The 19,489-nt window shown below is 42.9% G+C and overlaps 1 protein-coding gene across 1 annotated transcript in view; it reads left to right on the forward strand.

Annotated features, from left to right (window-relative positions):
• Positions 1-221: 221 nt before the first annotated feature.
• TBC1D8B (TBC1 domain family member 8B) overlaps positions 222-19,489 on the forward strand; it is a 110,164-nt gene continuing 90,896 nt past the window's right edge. The window contains exon 1 of the mRNA XM_004606318.2: positions 222-449. Coding sequence (XP_004606375.2) covers positions 320-449 — 130 coding nt within the window. The 5' untranslated portion in view covers positions 222-319. The remainder of the gene's footprint in view (positions 450-19,489) is intronic.

Raw genomic sequence — 19,489 nt, forward strand, 5'->3', positions numbered from 1 at the left:
CGCCCCCGCCGCGGGGCCTGCCGGGAAGTGTAGTTCAGCGCGCGGGGGCCCTGCGGACCCGGCGCCGCCGGGGAACTGCAACTCCTAGGAGGCAGTGCGCGGGGCTGCTTCCCCGGCGAGCGGCCGCGCCGTGGGAGGGAATTGGCGAGCCCTCTGCCTACGTGGGAGAGAAGGGAGGGTGGGGGCCAGTGTGGAGAAGCCGGAGCCGAGACGCTGCCGCCTCGAGAAGCGTCGGGGAGAGTCGAGGGAGGTGACGGGTGCACGGGGAGGCGAGGAGGGCATCGGGGTCGCCGCGGCCGGCGCCCCAAAGTTCTCCGAGATGTGGCTGAAGCCCGAGGAAGTGCTCCTCAAAAATGCGCTGAAGCTGTGGATGATGGAAAGGTCCAATGACTACTTCGTGCTGCAGCGGCGTCGGGGCTATGGGGAGGAAGGCGGAGGGGGGCTCACAGGTAAGCTCTTGGCCAACGCCCCCCACCACCACCCGTCTCGGGACGAGGTTCGTGGGACCCCTCGGCGGTGGGAGGGAAACAGTTACTTTGTAGCCAACTGCCACCCCATCCCAGACCGCGAGCGCCGGGACTCGGCTTCGTCTCCCGCCACCACCTTTCCGTGGCCCTCGGCGACACCGGAGAACGCCCCTGCACCCGCACTGGGCTCTTTGGGTGCGATGGAGAGAGGGAGGGGGGCTAGTTTCTCGGCAAATCGGGGGTTCTCGAGGAGGCTGAACACCTGCTCTGTCGCTTCCCATGGGGGGAGGGGGCTGATGACGGCTGGTAGACCTCGGCCAGCCGGGCTGCGTGTGGGCGACCCGGGCCAGGTAGCAAGTGCGGACTTAACTTTTGCCCGCTGACCTCCTGATCCATAGTCAGCACCTTGGGGAGTTTTAAGTGTGTGTGTGTGTGTGTGTGTGTGTGTGTGTGTGTGTGTGTTGGGTGGGAGGGCGGTGGTTACGGTGAGAAGAAAGGGAGGGGCCCTGATCACATCCCGGGCAAGAGGCATCTACTGAGCCGTTCTGGAAGGGGTGGGGGGGACGACGATCAGAGGAGGTGGGGCAAGGGATCCGACTCGGAATTGCTGTTCTCTCCGAATTTAGCATCTTTTTTTTTTTTGATCTTCAAGTTTTCAGTCCTTGGGATCCCGCTCCCCCGCCCCTCCCCAGAAGGCTATTTCAGCGTGGTACTTCGTTTCTCTCTTTCTCCAGTGTTTGTCCTTGCCTTTTCAAAGCCCTGATGGAACCAGGGAAACCAAGGGACGTAAACTCACCCCCCCCTCACACAGCCCGCCTCCCTTCCAGTCGCATTACGGATTAAGAAATGTGACTTGGTTAAAGGGTTTCAAGTCTATAATAATTTTTATTTTAGGACCCCTGGTTTTGGGCAGAGACATCGTAACTTTTGGAAATCTGGCACCCGAGGAGGGTTCGACTTCGTGTCAGTTTTTGCTTTGGTCTGTGTCTCTGAAATGGTGAGCCAGGTGTGATTTTGGCCATGGGATTAAAGGGGAGGAAGAGTCTGAAACCCTGGATTTTGGTCCTAACCACATCTCGTTGAAATCTGCTAGTTTTTGCCCCCAGGGTTTCAACCTTAGCACGCACTTTGGTGCCATGTGGAATGCTACAATATTAAAAATTGGTTCCCTGTTTTTGAAATAGTCTGTATAACAGGGGACGGTCGGGTGAGTAACTAGTAAACAGGGCACATTTTCATTACAACCAGCATCTAATAGAGCAGGAAAATGGTCATTATAATTAAATGACCGAGAGACTTGAGTAAACATTCATGGAGAAAGTAACACTGCTTGTTGTCTTCTGTAAAATGGTGTTTATCTTACCGTTGAGAGATAAAATGAAAGATAAGTGCCAAATCGAATCTTGCTAAGCATGATAACATGTTTTGTCAATTTTCTTTTTACCAATGAAGTAAGACCGTGGAGAGAATTCTGAGGTTCTATAAGACTTTTAATTTTAACCTTCCAGGACTCTTGAAAATAAAGCAGCAGAGGTTGGAGAGATAGCTCATTGGGCGGAACTCTCTGCTTGTGGAAGATCCAGTTGCTTCCCCCAAAAGACAAATATAAAAGGCAAGAGAAATTGCCTTCGTTAGCTTCACATTTTGTCATATCTGAATTTTTTTTGGTGGTGGTGGGAGTATGGAGTGGACAGCATCACGGAGCTCAAGTGCTGTATGCTTAGGAGTGTTGCCCTGACAGTGCTCAGTTAAGGGACTATATCATGTGCAGGGAATCAGACTTGGTTAGTATGTCAGATACCTTCCATCCTGTAGCATCTCTCTGACCCTCATTTTGTTTGTTGTTTCTAAACCATAAGGGTTATTTTGCAAATGAGTATAGTTAGCAGTCACAAATATTTCAGATTAAAACTTGATAATCAATGGGCTGGAGTGATAGCACAGCGGGTAGGGCGTTTGCCTTGCACACGGCCGACCCGGGTTCGAATCCCAGCATCCCATATGGTCCCCTGAGCATGACCAGTGGTAATTCCTGAGTGCAAAGCCAGGAGTAACCCTTTGCATTGCCAGGTGTGACCCAAAAAGCAAAAAAAAAAAAAAAAAAAAAACCAACTTGATAATCAAGGTTCATAATTACATAGTGATGTAATTTACTTATATAAGACCACTGTGGAACAGGTCAGAATATAAAGTAGATCTTATAGGCCTGTGTGGTATAGCATATATTGCTTCCTCATAATGTTAATTGGTCATCGTAATTTTTTCTGATTTATCAAAATCAGAAAATGATTTATCACATTTATCAAATAAGTTTATTTTACTTTGTACAAATGTATTTATGAAAATAATAGATAAATTAATCTCCTGATAATTAAACCAACTTAATGCGGTATTTGTTGCAGTTTTCTTTAAATAATCATTCCTTTTTTGTATTTTGTTTTTCATTTGACTAAGTGTGTATGTTTGGGAATGGAGCATGGCCCACACTCACCAGTGCTCAGGAGTCATCCCTTGTGCCAGAGTGATAGTACAGCTGGTAGGGCACTTGGAAGACCCAAGGTTCCCTCCCCAACATCCTATATGGTCCCTTGAGCACCACCAGGAGTGGTTCCTGAATACAGAGCCAGAAGTAAGCCCTGAGTATCTCCAGGCATGGCCCCCAATCTGAAAACAATAATAGCACCAACAAAAAGGAGTGACCCCTTGCAGTGCACAGAATCAATCCTGGTCACTGTAAATGATCCCCCAGCACCACCAGGAATGGCCACAAAGCACAAAACTAGTAGGAGCCCCTGAATACTGCTGGGGTGTTCCACCAAAAATTAGAGAAATAATAAAGATATATTCATACATTTTGTTTAAAATGAAGAAAATATGATTATCTCGAAATGTTAAATATTATACTTTAAGCTTTCACTTATTCACCATTTGATCATTGGCAATAACCACCAGCTGTATAATAACACTGTTGGTAGACTTGGTGAAGATAGTTGACAGTTTCTTCCCCAAATAACGGAATTGGAATCACAGAGCACCCTAAGAGGGTTTTATTAGGTAACTAGTTTGGGAGTTAGAATTCTGGAATCCTCTTCTAAATTTCTGAAATGTCTTCTCGTGGATAATAGATTACTTAGCATTTGCCTATCTCTCTTACTTTATTGTCCTGGTTTACAGCAAGGTGACATATCTTATGGATGAAAAATAACAAAATTGTTAACAAAATTGATAACAAAATTGTTATACATAAGATTATTTCATAGATAAAGTGCTTTTCCTCCATTTCCACAAATAGTTGAACTTTCTGGAATTTTGCAGTTGCCTTACATTATTCCTTATGGCTCCCGGCTGATAAGGATAATGATTTTTCTGTGGCACCTAAATTTAGCACCTACTTTGATGTAATTAAAATAATGTATGCATATTTGCTTTATTACGCATAAATCAACAACTTCCTTTGCTTGACAGATGGGAGCAAGTGCAATCATGGGGTGGAATCATGGGATTTCATGCTATAAAGTACAGGTAATGAGACTCAGAAAAATCTGTCAGGATCTATAGTCTTCATTCGGCACGCATCTCCCAACCCAAGAAGGTCCTCCAAACACCCTTTACTTGGTGTTCCCTTCTCTATCTGAGCTGCCTTTTCTCCCAGCATGTGAGGCCAGTTTCCAAGCCATGGGGCAAACCCCCTGGTCCTTATTTTTACTATTCTTGGGTGTAAATTATTGCATTTATCTCTGTCTCTGTCTCTCTGTGTGTCTTCCTTTCCTTCTGGGCATTATGGTTTACAAAACAGGCAATGAAAGGCTATCATGTCTATTGCAAACCACAGCACCCAAAAGGAGAGAGAGAACTAAAGGGAATGCCCTGCCACAGAGATGGGGTGAGAGGGATACTGGGATCTTTGGTGGTGGAGAATGGGCACTGGTGGAGGGATGGGTACTCGATCATTGTATGACTGAAACGCAAACATGAAAGTTTGTAAGTATGTAACTGTAACATGGTGATTCATTATTGAAAAAAAATTATTTCAAAATGTCAGGAATCTTTAGATTGCTTGGAATATTTGACTCTTGTATTTTCCATTGTGAATAGTATAACCAGGGATTTTTTTCCCTAACTGAATAGCAGTGAGATATACAGTTACAAAGTTGTTCGTGATTGAATTTCAGTTATTCAGTGTTCCAACAACCATTCCTTCACCAGCGTACATTACCTACCACCAATGCTCCAGCTTCTCTCTCCACGGCCTCAGGCTCTCTCTATGGCAGACACTTTTCCTCTCCCTCTTACTGTATCTCTGTGTCTCTGTGTCTTTATCTCTGTCTCTGTTTCTCTTACTCTCTCTCTCTGTCTCTCTGTGTGTCTCCCTTTCCTTCTGGGCATTATGGTTTGCAAAACAGGCAATGAAAAGCTATCATGCCTATTCCTTTACCTCCTTTCAGCACTCATTTCTTTTCCAGAGTGATCATTTCCACTATCATTGTCATAGGAGATCCTTTTCTCTCCTAATTTCCACCCCCCCCACACACACTTGTGGCAAACTTCTAACTATGGACCTTAGTTAGAAGGTCCTCTCCTGGCCCTTCTTTCTACTGCCTTTGAGTATTACTCTCATCGCTGTATCACTGTCATCCCGTTGTTCATCAGTTTGCTCGAGCGGGCACCAGTAACATCTCCATTAGTGTCTGTTGCATGCTAGTGTAGCCCGATGGTGTACTGGGGGCTCTTTCAGGATCAGTAACAAAAATGGTCCTCATTACTCTCAAATTGTGGGTTTTTTTATTGCAAATGAGCGCAGTCATTCTATGTCTCTACCTCTCCATCTGGCTAATTTCACTCAACTTGATGCTCTCCTTGTCTTTCCATTTATCAGTAAATTTCATGACTTCATTTTTCCTGGTAGCCATATAATATTTCATGATGTAGTGTACCATAGGTTCCTTATCTAGTTCATCTGTTCTTGAGCACTCAGATTGTTTGCAGATTCTGGCTATTGTGAATAGTGCTGCAATGAACATAGACGTGGAAATGACTTTTCTGCATTGTTTTTTGGACCTGTAGGGTATATTCCCAGGAGTGGTATTGCTGGGCCATATGGAAGCTCAATTTCTAGTTTTGTGAGCAATTCCCATGTTGTTTTCCAAAAACGTTGGACCAGTTGACATTCCCACCAACAGTGACCGAGAGTTCATGTGTGCCAGTCTCTGTGGAGTGAGATACTTTATTGTTGTTTTGATTTGCATCTCCCTGATGATTAGTGATGTGGAATATTTTCATGTGCCTTTTGGTCATTTGTATTTCTTTTGTGAGGAAGTTTCTGTTTATTTCTTCTCATTTTTCATGGGATTGAATTATTTTTTTCATTTAAAGTTTTACCAGTGCTTATATATTTTTAATATTAACCCTATATCAGATGGGTAAATAATTTTTCCCATTCTGTGGGCTGTCTTTGTATCTTGGTTATCATTTCTTTTGCAGCACAAAAGCTTCTTAGTTTATTATAGTCCCAATTGTTTATCTTTGCTTCAGTTGCTTGGTCAGGGTGCTTCATCGTTGAAGATGCCGTTAGTTTCACTATCATAGAAGGTTCTGCCTACATTTTCCTTCATATACTTTATGGTTTCAGGTCTGATATTGAGGTCCTTAATCCATTTTGATCTAACGTTTGTGCTTGCATTAAAGAGGTCGGAGTTCATTCGTTTGCATGTGGCTGCTCAGTTTTCTCAGTACCACTTGTTGAGGAGACTTTCCTTGCTCCACTTCCTAGTTCTTGCTCCTTTATCAAAGATGAAACGATCATATATTTGAGAGTCTGTATTAGGATATTCAACTCTATTCTACTTATCTAGGGTCTGTCTTTATTCCAATACCATGGAAGCAGGTCTTTGTGTGTTGTGTTGCTAATCTGCTTTACTAAATCTTGGTTGTATTGTGAAAAATAAGAATAGGAAGCAAAACTTATTAAAATGCAGCCATTTGAGCGCCTTTAGAGATAATACAAAGAGTAAGGTGCTCATGATCTGCAGCATAAGCATGCTTGATCTCCAGCACCTTATATGCACCTTGAGTGCACAGCAAGGAGTAAACTCTGAACACCGCGAGGTGTGGCTCAATAAACAAAAAAATCCCTTTTAAATATGTTTTTGAATGATGAAAAGCAGTTTTGGGGGGAATAGGGAAGTTGTGATGATTCTTGTCTTCACTATTCTTGTTAGCAGAGGGATTTTTAACTGCCTGCCTATAACCCTCTGGCTCTTTTTAACTCCTGGTATATATATATACATATATATATGTATATATATATATACATATATATGTATATATATATATACATATATATATATAGTGCTTTCTCTTCCTTCATTTCCCTGCTTGCTGCTGGAGTGTTTCCTTGAACTGTAAACTACTAGTCTAATTCACCTTAGGGGCATGAATCTTCAACTGTTAAGTTTAAGCACAGGACAGATAGCTCAACTGGTTAGCACAGTGCTTTGCAAGTAGGAAGCCTCCTAGGGGGTTAGAGATCCAGAAGCTCTTGGTCTATTCCTGCTCCAGCACCATCAGGAGTGACCGTTGAACAGCGAGTTGGGAATAGCCCCTGAGCACCACTCCTGATGTGGCCCCCAAGCAAAATGAGTTAAGTTTAAGTAATAGTGATGTAGATCATGTGCAAAGTTAATTTTGCTGTTAAGATGGTGGAGATTTAGGTTATAGGAAACTGATACTTTCTGTCAAATTTCATTCTCAGGAATAAAAGCAAGGGATCTGGAAATTTATAGGTCAGTGGGCTGCAGCACATGCTTTGCTTGCAGAAGGCCAAGGTTCTATCCCACATACCACATGTTCTCCTGAGCACCATCAGGAGTACCCTTGAGCACCAAGTCAGCAGACAAGTGAGCACTGAGCCCTTTGCAGCCCCTGATTACTGCCAGTTGTGCCCCCTCCCAAAAAAAAAACAAAAAAAGCAAGACTAAAAACAATTGATGGCCCTGAGTATTCCTTTTTTTAAAATTTTATTGAATCACCCTGAGATAGTTACAAGCTTTCATGTCTGGGATGTCTGGATTACAATTACACAATGATCAAACACCCATCCCTCCACCAGTGCACATTCCCCACCACCAATATCCCCGGTATACCCCCCCTTTCTCTCCCTCCCCCTGCCTCCATGCAGACAATATTCCCCAAACATTCCTGTTTTTCTCTTAAACCTGCTACAAAGCTGCCACTTTTCATTCAAAAATATCATTCCTTGGCTCCACAAGGATCAAGATATTCCAAAGAAGGTGGAAGGGAGTACTCAGTGTGACTTTTCCCTCCCTAAAAAGATACCCCACGTGGCTTTCCTTTTTATAGGAGAGCTGCAATCCAACATCCAAAGATAGATGAAGATAACAGAGTTTGGTGTTTCCACTTGCCAGTCAACTTTGTGTTATCAGATTCTTTAATATTTTGTTTATGTTTTGCGGTCATACCCAGAAGTGCTCAAGGCTTACTCCTGGCTCAAGGCTTACTCTGGCTCCTGGCTTCTAGAAGTACTCACAGGACCATATGAGGTGCCGAGAATCGAACACTGGTCAGCCGCTTGCAAGGCCTTGCTCACTGTGCTGTGAATCAGGCCCTTCCCAGATTCTTTTGTAATTTTATGTGTCTGTTCAATTTTAAATTCGAAAGAAAATTACAATCCCTCTGGTATAGCACTATGATTGGGAAAAATGGTTTTGAAACTCATAAGGAGCTATATAAATTTTTGATCCTCATTTACCCATTGGGCTGGAGCGATAGCATAGTGGGTAGGGCGTTTGCCTTGCATGCAGCCGACCCGGGTTCGATTCCTCGGCCCCTCTCAGGGAGCCTGGCAAGCTATCAAGAGTATCTCACCCGCATGGTCGAGCCTGGCAAGCTACCTGTGGCGTATTCGAAATGCCAAAACCAGTAACAACAAGTCTCACAATGGAGACATTACTGGTGCCCATTCGAGCAAATCGATGAGGAATGGGATAACAGTGACAGTAACAGTGGCAGTGACATTTACCCATTAATGAAGGAATAAGGTGTAAAGTTCATTGTCTGTGTCTAAAGACTAAGGAATAATATTTCCTAGTAATCACTTTTCCGGTTTTGATTTCTGAACCTCACCTGGATTTTCGAACTCTGTTCCCACTCGGTGCTTGAGGTTGCTCCCCACAGTGCTTGGAGATCCTGTGGCACTAGAGATTGAACCCAGGTCTCTGGCATGCAGATCATGTATGCCAACCCTTTGAACTATCTCCCTAGTCCCCCCTAGTACTTCTTTATCCATGTCCTGTATAAAATTGATTTGAAATACGACATTTAGTGTGTCCAGCACGTGATGGTATCACCGCAAAAGCAAAATGTTAATATTCCTAAGATACATTAATAGTATATCATCAGAAAAATATACAAAATAGGAATAAAATATCACAAAATCTCTTTTATGTAAAGTTATGATTTTCCTGAACCTAGAATACTTAAACAGTGTTTCTATACATAGACTGTGCCATGCACAAAGGCGAGAGCTTTGTTTTATAGAATATCTGATGGGGCATTTGCAGCTGGCTGGAGAAGACAGAAGGAGAAATTTCAAAGAATGTTATTTTGCAAAGAAGGGCCAGGACTATCTTAAGGACGTGAGCACACTGGGAGTCCATTCCCAGGTTACCTAGGTTACAGAGGGACTCAGACCATCTCAAGGACATCCTGAATGCATTTCTTGATTATGTTCTGTCTCCTTGACTCAGCTCCCATTAGCAGCAGCTGCTGCTGCTGCTCCGGTATTAGCCTATTTGAAATTAGCCTGTTTGAAATGTGGGCAAGGGACGGTTTTCCTCATCCTTGGTATTTTTATTTGTTTGTTTTTGTTTTGGGCCACACCTTGCACTGCCTGGGGACCACTTCCAGCTTAATGCTTAGGGGTCATCCTTGGCAGTGCTTGGCAGAATGGGGGGACATGTGGTATCAGGAATCAAACCCAGTGCTTCACACCTGCAAGACATGTGCTCTGTCACTGAGCTGCATGTGCCAAACCTTTAGTATTATTTTTTTTCTTTTTGGGTCACACCCAGCGATGCTCAGGGGTTACTCCTGGCTTTTCACTCAGGAATTACTCCTGGCAGTGCTTGGGGGACCATATGGGATGCCGGGGATTGAACCCGGGTCGGCGGTGTGCAAGGCAAACGCCCTACCCGTTGTGCTATCGCTCCGGCCCCTTTAGTATTATTTTTTAAAGCATACTGCTTGAAGAAGAAAAAATAATTCAGCTTGTGAAAACCCTTGCTTCTACTGGCCAGCTGTGGAAAGACTATGCATGGAAGATGAGCTACACTTAATGTTACAAATTAATGATAAAAAGTAAAATACAATATAATGTCCACTGCATTGCGTACAGCTATGACATAGATTTTATCATACTTTTTTTTAGAAAATTTCCTTAGCTTTTCACTTTTTTTGCTGTGAGGCCAGAATAAATTTTAAATGTGATCTTACAAAAGATTCGCTCAACATATTTACTTCCCCAGTGCCTTTTATTTATTCTTAGTTTTTCTTTTGGCCCCCAAACAGTGGTGCTCAGGGATTACTCCTGGCTATGTGCTCAGATTCACTCCTGGCGGAGCTCAGGGGACCCTAACGGGTACCAGAGATCAAATCTGGGTCAGCCACAGGTAAGGCAAGTATGTTACCTCTGCAATATTTCTCCTGCCCTACCCAGTGTCTTTTGAAAGTCAAGTGAAGAGGGCCAGGGAGATAGCTCAGTGGTCAGGGGAACATGCAAAACATGTGCCAGAACCTGAGTTTGAACTCCAACACTACATGTCCCCCAGGCACTGCTAGGTGTGGTCCAGAAGGCACTCTAGAAGCACCAGACTAGGTCTGGTGGTGCTGGAGAACCCAAATATTGAACCCACCAGCTTGTTTTGTCAAGTGTTGCCAAGACTGGCCCCCAGACCCCTGAGCCTCCCTTTTCTCCCTCCCCCTCCAAAAAAACGCACAGTTTTTAGGTGCTGGAGTTAACATCAGTGAAATGAAATCCCTATTTTCCTGGAGTTCATATTCTAGTTGTGGGAGAGACATAAGCAACATGTCTTAGTGATCCTTGCTACAAAGGAAAAGTAGTGATCAGGAAAATGGAAATTTTTGTACATGAGCTCTTGCCAAACATCAGTGAGATTGACACACATAAAAAAGAACAAATAAAAGCCAGCGCTGGAACAGCTTTGGGGAAAAGAGAAACCTCATCCATTTTTGGTGAGACTGATGGTTCAATCTCTGTGGAAAATAGTATTGAGGCTTCTGGAAAAACTAAGAGTAGGGCTTCCATACAATCCAGCTTCTATGGCATCTACCTCAAGGGAGGGCCCCAAAACACTTATTTCAAAAAGGTATTTGTACTCCTTTGTTAATTGTAGCACTGTTTACGGTAGCCAAGATCTGGAAGCAGCCCACATTTCTAAGATGAATAGAGAAATGATGACATCTATATACACAGTGGAATACTACTCAACAATAAGATGTAATCATGTAACTGCCACTATGTGGATGGAGCTAGAGAGTATCAGGCTGAGTGAAGCCAATGAGAAAGAGAGGGATAAACATTGAATGCTCTCTCTCGGACTGGGGTATAAAGACACATAATGAAATAACAAATGGCCAAAGCCAATGGTCTACAGACTGAGTTTACCAAGGATGGGACAGTGGGCTGATGAGAAGAGACCATGGAGCATTGGTAGAGAGAGTGTGTACCCCAGTGGTGACAGTTAGAACACTATGTATAAAACTACTGTCACTAACAGTAGAGTAAATCACTGTGCCGCTATAAAAAAGAAATGAAAACATGGTATAGAGTGGGGAGAAGGTTGGTAATTTAAATAATTTTCGTCAAAGAAGAACTTTTTAAAAATTTCCCCTTTTAACAATGCATTTTTAATTTATTTAGGCATCTTAATTTCTACAGTTATTTATCTCTGAGTTTTCAGGTACACAATCATCGCCTATCTCATCACCAGTGACAACTTCCCTCCAACCCCACCCCACCCCCAGGCATTCTTGACATTCACACTTTGAAATTTGGTTAGTGTAGTTTGAATCTCCTACTTGCAGTTTTGTTATAAGAGGTGGTGGAGGGTAACAGGGTTAGGGGACATGGACCCCAGACATGTATGATGAAAAGGTGTTATATAACTGTATGTTTGAAACATAGAGGGCCTTTAAAAAATGATCTATTAACCAAGGGCATTAGAGTATATGAGTCACGCCAATTCGGGGTCAGAGTAACTATATATAGTTCTTCCTAGGTTTTGTTATGAAGGGAAACAGAGAAATAGGTTAAGCAGCTGACCACTTTCTAGAGTGTTGAGTTAAACTAGTGAATAAAACAAAAACAGTTCCTGTTGTCACTGAGTGTATAACATTTTGGGACAGACAAGTAAGCAAACAATATATAATTACTTGGAGAGTAAATAATAATATCAACATGGTTTTGCTATCATATCCATGAGTGAGGGATATTTGAAAATCTCAAATCAATTTTTTCCTGGCCATCTCTGGTCTTGTATGCTTATTAGATGTCCTGTTACATGGTACAGAGAATTCCTAAAGATGATTAATACAATAGGTTAAGAACTGGAGGCAGAATCCCAGAGTGCCATCTGTGGAGTATCTTGCCAAAACCTGGTTTGGGTTGTTATTAATTAAATCATCTCTCTCTGAGGTCTGGGATGTGATGTGGTAGAGAGAAATGGGGAGGGCTTTCTAAGTAGGAGGAATAATGAGAGTGCCAAAACAAAAAGATGGCAGTTGTGGACATAGATGATTCAGATTCATTTGTTTTGTGTTTAAAAATATTAGAATCTATCTGAGCAGCTAGAAAAAGGTTGTAGAATAGCAATATACTTCAGCAAGAGGAAGGGGAAATGCAATGAATAAAAGAGGACCTTGGAAACATTAGTTTTTGTCTCCATTGCTCTCTCAATTCCTGTCTAGTTGGTCTTATTTTTGTTTTGCTTCAGTGTTTTAGTGATAGCAGACTGCGTTTACAATGGTGATCTGAATAGCATTTACCATATAACTTATATATCTGAATGATTCCTAGGTTTTGTATAATGACATTCTGTGACATTGACACAACAACAAAATCTGACATCCCAGTTTCTCAGGATGTATTTCCCATTATGACTGTATAAAGAAGTGACATTTTTAAACAGGGGTAATCACATTTGTAGATTTTTTATCCTTACATTAAGTTATCCTGTTGTTTTAAAATAAAATAAGTTCTTTTAAGTGATGTTTTCAAAGTCACTGTACTATGTCAGAGATGTAAGCTCAGTGGTAGAACATTTTGCTTTATATGTGTGAGGCCCTGGGTTAGGTCCCCAGCACCACAAAACAATCAAAAACCCAAATACTGTATTATATGTTACTTCATTCATTTGCTGTAATTCTTACTGTTTTGTACCTAACCAGATGTCTTATTTTCTTTAATTTTCTGAGGTCTACCTACTTGTTTACTGATAAATAATCATTTTAAGTCAAGGTACCAAGGCTTGTAATAGTATTAATATTATTGTTATCATCACACAATGCCAATATTCCTCCACCGCTGTCCCTAGGTCCCTTCTCAGCCACCTCTGTTGTGCCTCCTCCACTTTGGCAGACTCAATTCTGTTGGCAGAGTCTCGGGGTTTTATTTCATAAGTCATCGTCTATTCCCTTGCATTATTTCCTTATACTTAAAATATGCCTGAGATCATCTAGTGCTTGCCCTCCTTTTTCTTCCCTTGGAGCTGAGAAGTATTCCTTTGGGAATATATACAACTTATTTTAATCCATTTATCTATTATTCGGCTTTTGGGAGGTTTCCAAATCTTGGCTTTCGTAAACAGCCCTGCATTGAACATAGGTGTGCATATATCTTTTCAAATTAGTTTTTCTGTTCACAAAATGGATGCCAATCAGTGGAATCTCTAGGTCCTTAAAGACAGTTCTATTTTAATTGTTCGAGAAATCTCCACAGAGAAAAGTCCTTTTCTATAGAAGCTGAACCAGATGACGTCCCCACCAGCAGTAAATTAGGGTACCTTTTTTCCACCACATCCCTACCAGCACTGGTTATTTCACACTTTTTATATAGCCATTCTCACTGGTTTTAAGTGAGATCACATTGACTTTTGACATATATTTCCCTGATAGTAATTCTGAACATTTGTTTTCATGTACTTGTTGGCTGTTTGTATTTATTTTCTCTCAATTTTTAATAGGGTTATATTTTGTTGTTTAGTTTTTGGAGTGCCTTATATATCTTGGTATGCAAAGATGTACGATGTACAAATACTTTCTCCCATTGAGTGAGGTGTCTTTATTTTAACATTGTTTAAAATAACAAACTTCTCAGTTTTTAGTTCCATTTGTTTATTTTTACCTTTGTTTTCTTTGCCATTGGAGTCAAATAATTGAAGAGACCTTTGAGGACAATATGGTAAAGTCTTAAGTTGCTATTTCCCTCAATGTGTTTTCTATGGATTCAGGTCTGATATTGAGGTCTTTCTGTTGCTCTTTGGGTAATACCGGGTTATGTACATTTCTTCATGGGCTAATCTTAGTTTGGTTGTCATGTACCTGTGATGCCAGGCGTTGAATTAAGGCTTCCTATATGCAAAGCATATGCTAAGACCCCTTGAAAAATCTCCCTGGCCCCTAATATTAAGGTCCTTATTCCATTTTGAATTAGACTTTATGAGGATATTACATAGGGTTATCAGTTTCTTTTTTTCTTTTTTTTCCATACAGCTATACACTTTGTTCCAACACGATCTGAAATACTGTCTTTCCTCAATTTAAAGCTCTTATATCCTTGGTTATCTGTCAGCTGTCCATATATCCAGGGGTTACTTCTGGGCTCCCAGTTCTGTTCTGTTGGTACAAGTATCCACTTTTATTCCAGAGCCATTCTGTTTGAACACTGTGGCTTAATACTATAGTTTAAAAGCAGGGAAAATGATGATTCCCATACTTTTTTTCTCAGAATTGCTTCAGCTATTTGGGGAGTTATGATTCCATACAAATTAAGTAGTGGTTTTTCTTTGTCCTTAAAGAATGTTATTGGAATTTTGATATAGATTACACTAAATATGTATAATGTTTGCATCATAGGTTATTTTAACAATGTTAATTTTTCCAATACACAGATGTTGAATTTAATTCCTTCAGATTTTGTTGAGGATATATAGGACTGGAGCTATAGCACAGCAGGTAGGGCATTTCCCTTGCACGTGGCCAACCCAGGTTCGATTCCTCCCTCCCTCTCAGAGAGCCCAGCAAGCTACCGAGAGTATCCCGCCAGCATGGCAGAGCCTGGCAAGCTCCTCGTGGTGTATTTGATATGCCCAAAACAGTAACAAGTCTCACAATGGAGACATTACTGGTGTCCACTTGAGCAAATCGATGAACAATGGGATGACAGTGCTACAGTGCTACATGCATATATGTTCAACAGGAGTATTGGTGTGTGTAAAAAACATCTGCCAGGAGGTGTCTGGGGGAAGAGCCCCGGCGGCTCTCCCCATCAGCCACCCCCGGGGTTCTTGGGGGTCCGTTCTGGAGCCACTCGCCCAGCCGGAGCGGCCTGGGCCATGGGGCAGATGGAGGGCCAAGCCGGTTGATTGATCAGTTGCTGTTTATCCCATTCTCCCCACGCCTGTTCCAGTCTCTCTGAGCTCCCCATTTCTCCTCTCTCCTCTCTCTCCCCCAGCACTCTTCCTTCCTAGCTCCTTACTCCTCCATCCCGCTCTCTGGATTCTCTTCTCTGGATTCTGCTTTACTAGTCTCTCCCTCATCGGGACCCTGCTTTTGGGGGTGCTAGGAAGTAAGGGCAGCTGAGGCTTAGATCGAGAGATAACAGATGCCCAGGAGGAAAATATCATGTGACTCCCAGGTTACAAAAGCATAGCATCTGCTACAGTCTTCCTGTGCTCATACAAAAGGAATAAACTATGCAAAGGATTCAAAGAGAAGAGAAAAACAATCTTTATGAGTTAACAGAACACAAAGAAAGAAGTTACAAATAAACACAGAGGAAAGTTCCCAATAAACCTAAACTACCTGAGCCTATGTTATCCTACAGGTGTGTAATTTTCTCTTCAGTCATGCCTCTCTGTTTTTTCTATCAAGATAATGTTGGCCTCAAGGAAACAGTTCAGAGGAGTTCCTGTTTATCTTGCTTTCTGGAAGTGTTTAGGTTATTTATTTCAGGCTTCTGTCATTGTGCTGCCAAGCCACTCTGTCATGGTTTTTAGTTCATCTACTATGTCCTTTAGTCGTTGATTTCTGATGGGAAGTTTCTCATACTTTATTTTATCTTGCTGGAGGTCTCTTTTACTGGTCTCCTAAACTCAGTGGGCATCCTTACATTTGCCACTTTGAAGTCTTCATTGAGGAATTTAGAATTTCCTCCTGCACTTGGGCTCCTTCCTGGGCTTTTTGTCTTTGTCTATCTATGCAGAAAAATTCCTCTGTCTCTTTATTGTGTTATATGTGATATGAAGTCTATAGTCCCATTATGTGCAGACCTGAATGGTGGTTTACAGTTCCCACTGACTTTTTTACCCCGAGACCATAGTTCCCTAGCTTGTCTTGCTTGCCCCAGACCACTGCTGGGAATGTGAGCCACAAGCAGGCAAACTTTTATTGCATCCCAGAGTTCACATTTGCCTGTGACTGGCTGTGGCTGTGGTGCCATTACCCCGCATGTTTGGGCATCAGATGGGACCTTGCCCTCAGAAGTGACCAGTGACATCTGTAATTTCAATCAGAACTAGTATCTACTAGTGTATTTGCATTTGCTTGCACCTGATTATTTGCCACATGCAAGTCAACCTGGGAAGCGTTCTGTCATCCGACACTGTTTAATTTCGTCTTGGCTATACGCAAATGCACATTGTTCAAATGCAGGCGGAAGGTGTGCACCGCAGTTCATGGTTGGTCTGTTGCTAGCTTTCATTAATCTCCAGTGAAAGTCACTTTTGATTCTAGACATTTCTTCCCCTGTCTGCACTCCAGTCACATGCGTTTGGGAGGAGGGCTGCTTTTGTTTCCCTTGGGGCAAACAGATGTCACTTTCCCGGCAGCCCTCAGCTTGGATTAGCTGCTTCCTGTTGTGAAAGGTACAGAGCCCCCTGCCGGCTTCCAAGGGAATGCCCGTGTATGCCTGCTGTAAACGCAGCTCTGGCCTGCTTCTGTCTCTAGATCAGGTTCTGTGAGAGTAGAGTCTCAGGGTTGCGGTGCCAGTTTTCAGCTTGCCCAGGGCAAAGTTCAGTGTCTCGGCAGCCTCTCACCACACCTCCCCCTCCCTGGACTCCTGCTCCTTAGCTCTGAGTTTCACCACTTGTTCCTCCTTCTTCCACAGCATATGGTTGCTGGACTCTCCAGTGAACTGTCAATAGTGTGATTCATTCTGTGTTTTTTTTTTTGTGACTTTGTTGAGGGATCCCAGGAGCAGTGTGAAATTGCTCCCTTTTCTGCCATTTTATCCCCACCTCCTTGTATTTTAAGTTTTGATGACCTCTGTGGATCGCTCCGATCTCCTTAAAGTCTTTCCCAGGGTCCTGTGATCCAGGTTGGGATCTGACCCTGCCAGGTCGGAGAGAAGCAACCAGACACTAGGGATCGAGTTGACATCAGAGTGAAAAGTAGTGCACCTGTTAGAAAGTATAAGAAGGTGCTGTAGGGACTGAGTGGATAGCCCGCAGGTCAGGGGTGCATGCAACAGTCCTCAGCACCACGTGCACTGGCATAGCCCTGGAAGACCCTGCACACTACTCAGTGTGACCCTGGTAGTCCCAGTGCTGGGCCGGGCAATACTGTTCAGGGTTCTTGCACTGAACTGCTCACCCAGTTGATTATTGCCGCAGGAGGCATCTATGACCCCTAAGCACTGGTTGGGAACCTCCCACACCACCCCAAAAGAGATGCTGTCAAGATGGTTGTCGTTCTACTATTTCCCCCTTTTATTAACTTTTTGTGTTGGGGTCACACACAGCATTGCTCAGGACTTCGTTCTGGCTCTGCACTCAGGGATCTCTCCTGGCGGGGGGTGGGGGGGCTCGGGGAACCGTATGGGGTGCTGGAGATCAAACCTTGTTCCGGCATGTGCAGGGCAAGCGCCCACCCACTGTCGTATCGCTTTAGCCCTATTTCCCCATTTTAATCTTTAGAAATACAACTGGATTGATAATTCATTTATTCTGTTTTTCACCTATATCATAGCAATATGCCATTTGTCACATGAGTTATTTCTCTTAACAATTTAAAATTTTTTAATAGACAGAGACTGCGGTTTAAAGAAGGGAATGACTGCTTACGTACATACAGTTTCTAAGGAAGCATTATTGAAAAATATGCAGGGAGAGGAGAATGGATAAAATAATTTCTTTGTTTTTCCAAAGTGGTTTGTATAAAGTTGGCAGGATTCAAAATGCTAGAGCTCTGACTGTTGGATTCTTCTATCATAAGCATGCATTCATAGTTCTGTTTTAAAGCACTTATATATGGTAGCAAAAACAATTGAGTTAGGAAAACACACAGCCCTACAAAGAACAGTACTTTCTCTTGTTCAGGTGTAATTCTTGGGGCCAAAGAGGTAGTACAGCAGGTGGGGTCTTTGCCTTGTATATGACCGACCAAGGTTTGATTCCCGGGATTCCATATAAAGCCATGAGCCGTGCCACTCCTGAGCGCAGAGCCAGGAGTAAGCCCTGAGCACTGCTGGGTGTTGGCCCAGTACGAAGGAAAACAAAGTCAGATGTAATTTCTACAAAGGGTGCTGGCCAATAACCGATTAGTTTTTTATTAATTAACATTTAATGAACGTAAGGGTCATAGAGCAAAGTATACAGGGGCTAAGATACTTGCCAGGTGTGTGACTGGCCCCGGTTGGATCCCCTGCACCACATGTGGTTCCCCGAACACTGCCAGGAGTTACCCTTGACTATGAAGCCAGAAGTAGCCTCTAACTATTGCCAGGTGTAGCCCCAAAACAACAACAAAAAAGATTTATGAAATTGAGATGATAAAATAAGTTCAGCAGAAAAGTGTATTCCTTTGACTTTGTAAATAAGACAGCTATACGGGTGTGTCTTATGGGAAGGTACAGATACTGCCAACAGATCTGGCCAATTTTCTGTGGCCAAATGAAAAAGTTTACATATTTAAAATATTTTAATACCTAGAGGTATAAAGAAGGAAATACTGCTCAAACTTCCACTCTCAGTCCAGAAATAGCCACTGTAAACAGGATTGGCTACATAACTTGTGAGATCTAGTGTGGAATGAAAATCACTCTATCACTGTCATCCCGTTGCTCATCGATTTGCTCGAGCAGGCACCAGTAACGTCTCCATTGTGAGACTTGTTGTTACTGTTTTTGGCATATCGAATACGCCACAGGGAGCTTGCCAGGCTTTTCCATGCAGGTGAGATACTCTCGGTAGCTTGCCAGGCTCTCCGAGAGGGGTGGAGGAATTGAACCCGGGTCGACTGTGTGCAAGGCAGACACCCTACCCGCTGCTCTATTGCTTCAGCCCAGAATGAAAATAATATTTTTTTAGAAGTTGAGGATTTCAGATAGTCACTACAGAAGAGTAAGCACAAATTCAAACCAGTTAAACGAAGCACAGCCTTTCTGAGCATGGGGCCCCATGGACAAGTCAGAAGCTCATGGAAACAGCCATAACTAACATATATATAAACCTTTACATGTTTCTGAGAAAGGACTTTCTACTTAATAGAAATCCCTACCTGGCCGGAGCTATAGGTAGGAGCTATAGGCCAGAGCTATAGGTAGGAGGAGGGCTTGCCTTGCATGTGACAGATTCAGGTTTAATCCCCAGCACCCCATATGATTGGTCCCCCAGGCCCGGCCAGGAGAGATCCCTGAATGCAGAGGCAAGAGTAAGCCCTGAGCAGCACCAGGTGTGGCCCCCAAACAAAACAAAATAAACAGTAAATCC

Source organism: Sorex araneus, chromosome X (assembly GCF_027595985.1).
Source record: "Sorex araneus isolate mSorAra2 chromosome X, mSorAra2.pri, whole genome shotgun sequence".
Lineage (NCBI taxonomy): Eukaryota > Metazoa > Chordata > Mammalia > Eulipotyphla > Soricidae > Sorex > Sorex araneus.